Source organism: Poecilia reticulata, linkage group LG6 (assembly GCF_000633615.1).
Source record: "Poecilia reticulata strain Guanapo linkage group LG6, Guppy_female_1.0+MT, whole genome shotgun sequence".
Taxonomy (NCBI): domain Eukaryota; kingdom Metazoa; phylum Chordata; class Actinopteri; order Cyprinodontiformes; family Poeciliidae; genus Poecilia; species Poecilia reticulata.
Window position 1 is genome coordinate 17962457 of NC_024336.1, and position 6843 is coordinate 17969299.

Consider the following 6843-nt stretch of genomic DNA (forward strand, 5'->3'; position numbering starts at 1 on the left):
TCATTTCCACGGCAAAGACGGCCAGGTTTGGATTTACCCACCACTGCCTGGTATCTGTTCTGGTTGTGGTTACTGCAGCCAGACGACACGGTCACTTTGGGCTCCTGTTCTTCCCCGATCTCATCACTTGAGAAAAACTCGCTCAGCTTCTGAACACTGAAAAACAATGAGAATCAAAGTGAGAATTGATGGAGAAATAATAACACAAAGACTGGTCTCTTCGTCTGCGTTGAGTCCCGATTCTAATCGGGTCTCATGTAAAAGAAAAACTGACTTGAGGTGAATCAGTAGTTCATAGTGAATAAGCCCTCTTGAGTTTTTTATCTTTCTCTGCCTGAGACACTCACATATCTTGGCGTCTTTCCTGGAAATTCTTCCTTTCTGCAGCTAAATGTCACATAAATGCATAACGCACCAGTAATCAAACTCAATTACTCAATTAAAACTAATTTGTTCAATTTCAGACACAGTAAACATGACAAGCACATCAGTTTTCAACAATGCAGCACGAGATGAGCCTCTCAGATTGTAAGAACATCACCAATCATCAAGTACTAGGTTATGCAGTAATAGTAGCATTCTTATCATGTTTTCATCAGGACCGTTTTGTTTTTTTTCCTGCTTAAATGAGCATTCCTATTGTATTTATGCAAAGGCAAGCCACACTGAGAAGATTTTTTTTTTCCCCGACACAGTTTACGTGTGCCACATTTCTCTGTCCTTAAAATAAGAATCTCTGAGGATCGCAGGCAGCTTCCCCGCCCACTCTCTGCAAAATAAGGTCCTCTAGTGATACTGGTGCACACCAGTGATGCAACATATCTGAAGGAGAAATGTGTGCAATGTGTGATAAAGGCAGTTTTTGCAGAACTCTCCAATCTCCCATCATTTCCCAGCAGCACGGTTGGAGGAAACAGTTTTGAAAGCAAAGTGTCCCTATTACTACCTCCGTGTTTCTCACTCGATTCAAGTGTGTGTGCTTAGACTTCCTTAAAGCACTTCAACAAATTAAGCTTTTCTACTTTCACATTTGGTTTGACATGTTTTGCTTTCTGGGTCATGATTTTGTGCTGCTCACAGCACCTTGGAAAAGTATTTATAACCCTTGAACCTCTTCCAAATTTTGTCACATTGAAACTACAAACTTCAATGTAGTTTACTGGGATTTTGTGGGTGATAGTCACACAAAGTAGAATGTGATTAGGAAGTAGGAGGACCATGAATATAAAACAATCAATAAAAGTCAGATTTCTTTGACGGGTGTCAAGGATTTCTGTTCACAAATAATAGCTGTCCTGTTCTCCAACCTGAGCTGTGGATCTCTGCAGCTCCTCCAAAGTTTCCACACATGGCTTTTGGCTGCTTTTCAGATAAATGTCCTTCACTAAAGCCGGTCAGTCCTTCAGATGAAGTCAACTTCGAATGACTTCACAAATTATTAGTATTTACATCGAGATCTGCTTAGTAATTAGACAATTTAGACAACATGTTTTATTTAGTGGAACCATAGTATAACAGACTGAAAGATAACCTTTTCTACTTCCAGATTAAGCTGTACTTTGTGCAAAATAAGATAGACTGAGGTTTGTGCTAGTAAAATGGATGTATAAAAACTTCAACAAAGCAGTGCAGAGTATCAAGGCATCTTTTCAGCTGATTTTCTTTGACAATAAAAGCATGTAGGCTTACAAATGAATTTAATATCCTCAATTTCCTCTAGACAAAGACCTGCCTACAGCTCGGCGTAATGAGCAGAGCTCTATGAGCGTCTCAAAGGGATGACATGATTAGAGACTGGTGGAGGACGGACAGACATCTGCAGCCTGATCGCAAACGATGCTACGGGTGTCAAAGTAATTGTAAAAGCTCTCGGCTGAAATGAATAAATCATTGGGTCATCGAAACAAAATGGCAGAAAAGTGATGGTGTTATTCCCAGGATCCAATAACGAAGCAGCTCCGTCTGCTGCGGGGAAAAGGTCAAGTGCTTCATCTAATCAGGTTGTTTTTCAGCACTCTGCTCGTCCTCGGGTGGGCTGCAGCTTAGCTGCGCCTGTAGCAAAACTAACCACAGACATTTATTACTGATAAATGCTTAAACCACATGAATAAGTAGGCTTATCGGTGCGCCTCACCTCACGAGGGCCTTGACGGTGGAGCGCACCACGCTGGAGAGGAGGAAGAGCGGGGTGACCAGGATGTGGAAGAGAGACAGGGAGGCGAAGGCCACGGCTGGGGACAGGTCAGCGTTCTCTGAAATGTGGACGTGAACCACAAACGTCTGCAGAAAGAACAGATTGCCTAAGGTTAGACTGAAATAAATCATCTCACTTCCTTGAAGCTGACAGCGAGGTGTGACCAGTTCAAGGCAAAACGTCACAGAGACAAACTGATCTGCTGTCGAAGTGTTGAAGGAGGATCGAATCAGAGATGAATTGTTTGTCTACGTGTGTCCCTCAGAGTCGCCCTCCCTGCTTGGGGGTCTCTGTTTTTTCAGATTTTCTTTTACAGCTCAAGTCAGCAGCCTTGAAGGACTTCTATTAATACAGGAAGGATTTAGTGTGTTGCTGTCAAGTCGCCCTCTGAAATGCTTTCCGACATCCAGGGGCTGTCCGTGCTTCACCGCGGGGTAAATACACAACACTATGAACCGGTCATCGAGTAAAATACGAAGCTGGGCAAACAGAAAGCTAATTTAAAGCGAATTAGCAGGAAGACTCACCGTCAGCACAGCTGCAATCGGGATCGCTGCATTCATGAAAACTGGAAGCAGGAAACACAAACAGGAGGAGGATGTGAAGACTTTTCCAGGATTAACAAGCAAAAACAAACATCGTGAGGCAGAAAAGAAAGATTTTCATCAACTAAGCCGTAGTTTTCTCATGTAAGCACATAGAAATACTTGATATTGAACAAGTACATAAATATTCACAAATAAAATTGCAGCCCATATGAAACGTTTGAAAGAAATGTAGCTAGAGCAATTTTACTTTATAATTGTTTTTGTGAACTTCTAGTTTTCCTTGACTTCCTGTTTGCCTTAAGTTGTTTTTTTTTCTCTAACCTTTCAGTTTGACATCATACGTTTACAATAAAAGTATTTATTTTCATGCTATACACACTTCTTAACTAAATGTACGACATATTTGTCCACATCTGAAACAAGATTGGATTATGAATCTGGTTATCTTGTTATCTTTGATATTAATATTACCAACCAAATGTTTTATTCCAATGAATTAGTCCCAGCAACAAAACTCTGACTGCTCTTCCTTGCAGTAATTGATTTCAGATGGAGAGCAGCCTATAGACTGCAGCCAACAGAGTTTTAAATAAAACACTTGATGTCTGGCATTTCTGATGATTGGTAAATTAATGACTGTTATTTTTGCAATTTACTTCAAAAGTACTTCAGTTGAATCTCTGCATTTTCTGCACATGCTCTGTTGAACCAGTAAAGTTTGCGCGACAGCATACTGGATATTGATGTGTACAGAGCAAAGGCCTGCAGGCTGGTGAGCTCCTTGCCCCTCGTCTCCTCCACGCTGTCTCGGAAGATGTGCTCCCAGGCGTACAGCTTCAGCAGCTTGATGCCACGGAGAAGCTCGTTTGTCTTTTTCAGACGCTCGCTGGAGTATTCCTGAAAGTGTGAAAACTGAAATTGAAATCTGACAAGGAAACAAATCGGACATGAGGGTCAGCACGAGAGCGGCCGCTGGAGTTCTCAAGCAGTGGGGATAATTGAAGTGAGATAGACTTTTGTTGTTGAATTGTCTAAGTCCAACATGCTTTAAGGGGCTTCTGCTGCTTCAAAAAGCACCAGGATGTCTCTTAGCATTCAGTAACATATTTTCTCTTTACTAAACAAAAACATTTCTGATATCCCAATGCCTTATTTACCTTGACTGGAAAGCATTTCAGTCCACTCCAGCTGGTTTTGACTGCTTTAAATAATCTCACATTTAAGATCTTTCAAACTAGAGGACAGGATAAGCCATCTCTGCCTGCTTCATAGGAACATAACAAGACATAAACACTCACCAGGGTATTCTTTTGTGTTTGTGATAGCTTCGTGGCTACAAAGTATTGAACAGGAGCCAACACGGCGATGACGGTGGCTCCAATCAAGGCACTGATTCCCAAGAGGTAGTAGAGGAGGATCACCCCCAGAATGATCTGAAAGGCAATGAACACGTAAATTAAACACCACAGGAGCGAGGAGAGCTGTGTTTTCAGTGAGAATGTGTGCACTTTCACAATGCCCCAGTGGCAATCCTTTTCATCTGCCGCACATCTAGAGTTTTGTGGCCGAGAGAATAAAGAACGAAGCAGCAGAGAGCAGAGAGATGATGTGCGAGCTTTTTATCCCGTACAGAAAGCTGCAAGATAACAAAGAACAGAGAAACAGATCCTAACGGATTTGATTTAGTGGTCCGATGTATTCCAGGTTCTGATGTGATTTAAATGTAACCTCGAGATAAATGAAACATTGTCATTATTTATGAAACAAAATGTTAAGAACACATTTGATGCTCCAAGTAGATTCAAGACCAACAGCCAGATGCTACAACTTCTAGGATCTGACCTTTAGAGGTGACATGGCGCTAAACCAGAGTGATGGAGACACAAAGACCTGGTGCTCAATAGGCTCAGGCTGTAAGCAATGCACTGGGCTTATTTTGCATCCAGAACCTGTGGACCCTCCCGACACTGAATTGATCATGAACTCATATATGTTCCCAGCCATTCTAAGGTTAATATGTGAGGCCATCTGTCAGACAATTAAAGCCTGAATGAATGTAAGGAGAATGAGAAAGAATTCCTCCACAACAACGATTTTGACATCTTCAGTAAATAATGATTCAGCCAAACAGTTTGTGTGCTTTTGCCCACTGGAATCAACGGTTTATAGATTTTTATAAGCTGGCAAACACCAGGTTGGGTTTGTTGTATCCTGTTGTGTAAAATCAGATTGTTCAACGAGGGAGCACTTACTTTTAACCACGACTGCATGTGGTGAAGGGAAGTGCAGCCACTTACAGTAGATATTTACCAGGAAACATAAAAACAGCACAGATTTTTACATGGGAAGAAACACACAAAAAAGACACGACTTTGAGATTCTTTAACGTTCCTCACATCACCGTCTTCCAAGTGGCTTAAATGCAACAAACTACATGTTAACCTCTCTGCCGCTCTGCACCATCCGACGTTATTCGCACGGCAATAATTGCACACCGACTTCAGAAAACCAGATGAAGACGGACGTGACACCTCCCCGTTGTCAACGGCGACAAGATGATGTATGCCAGCTTCTCACATTGTAGAAACCTGATTTAAAAGGGTTCACTCCACACACACACAGGACTGAGAGCAGCTTTATAAAGAACTCAGTGCTTTTAGACCAGAGAAATGCCGGCCAGGAGGGTCCCCAGTGTCCGAGATAAAAGCAAAGAGCTCCACCCAGAGATTTTTTAGATCATTTTGAAGGGAACAAGTCTAAACCTCTTCCTAATCCAGACAGCAGAGCTTACATGTTTTGTTTTGTTTTTGCGTGTTTTTCTATCCTACGCCGGCACCATGGAAGATTCAGAATTTGATATGAAAAGAAACTTTTTGAAATATTATTTCTAGTACTGATGTATGTGATGTCTAAATAAGAAGGCCTTTTTTTTTTTTTTCGTTTATCCAAGGACACAATCTAAATCGGCTGTCAGTCCCATCTTCACGAGTCTCTTCTTTTTTCTGATTGCGCCCCTCCATTCAATTTCTCAAGTTTCCTCCCTCAGAGATGCTGATATTGATCTCAGCACAAATCGAAACGGATGTCTTGATTCCTAAAATGTCCCTGGAAGGAAGAAGATGAGGCAGGGAGAGGACGGTCATGGTATTTCAGGTCGGAGAAACAAATGTGAGATGCTCTAGATCCTCCTGCTGCAGACACTGAAGCTTCTCATAGCAGGAAAAGCACTTGTGTCTTTGATGGCATTAGAAATGACAGATTTCAAATTGTATTCTTGTCACTTTTTGTTTGTCACAGTTTGGTTGGAGAGAAATTAGCTTGTCAAACCTAAATGTCAAACATTTTATGTCTGTTGTCATAATATACGCAGGTCACGAAGATGCCGATTTGCTTGATGGGACAAACAGGAGCAGCTGAATTTAAAAGCAGTTTAGCTGATGCCTGTGTGTGAGAAAGCAGACCTCACAGCGCTGAGACAAACTTCTGACGCTGTGGATGATGGGATCTGGACCATCAAACCAGTAACACTGGACAATGCTACAGGCAGAGAGACATTCGCAATGACTTCTCCATTCCCTTTACTGGGACCTGATTCAGACTGAATCTGTTCATATGTGATATTTTATATGTAATGTAAAACCAGTTGGATTTTGAAAAGAGATTTTTTTTTCAGGTTAATTTGCCCAATTTTATTCTGTTTATTTCATCATTATGAATGCATTTGAATATAAGCCCAGTAAATGGTACATTCACGTTATCTATCTTCACTGTTTGGTTTGTTATTATTTGAGAAGTCTTCCCTTTTTAGTGTTTTTAGCAATAAAGAGTCATCTGTGAATCAATTTTGGGCATGATTTCATCTACAGTCACTTTTTAACTATTTTTAAAGTTTATTCTTTTATTAAATGTTAATCTTATATAAACTCATAAAACTTTTCTTCATCCTTTGTCAGTGCAGTTTTTATAAATCCATGGAAGTGGTCAAGAATTCATTTTCAGACATAATAAATGTGCTGATAACCAACCCGAATGATTTGATGTTTGGTGACCTTTGAGACTTGTTGTCATAAGGCGGTGGTTAGTGGTGAGTAGAGACGCAGG

At 41.0% G+C, this 6843-nt stretch overlaps 1 protein-coding gene across 4 annotated transcripts in view; it reads right to left on the reverse strand.

Moving 5' to 3' along the window:
* abcc8 (ATP-binding cassette, sub-family C (CFTR/MRP), member 8) overlaps window positions 1-6843 on the reverse strand; it is a 68587-nt gene that overhangs the window by 33211 nt on the left and 28533 nt on the right. For all 4 annotated transcript variants that reach the window (XM_008411583.2, XM_008411585.2, XM_008411582.2 and 1 more), the window contains exons 10-14: window positions 4041-4175; window positions 3477-3639; window positions 2722-2762; window positions 2135-2280; window positions 42-156 (exon numbers count right to left, since the gene is read on the reverse strand). In XM_008411583.2, coding sequence (XP_008409805.1) covers window positions 42-156; window positions 2135-2280; window positions 2722-2762; window positions 3477-3639; window positions 4041-4175 — 600 coding nt within the window. The remainder of the gene's footprint in view (window positions 1-41; window positions 157-2134; window positions 2281-2721; window positions 2763-3476; window positions 3640-4040; window positions 4176-6843) is intronic.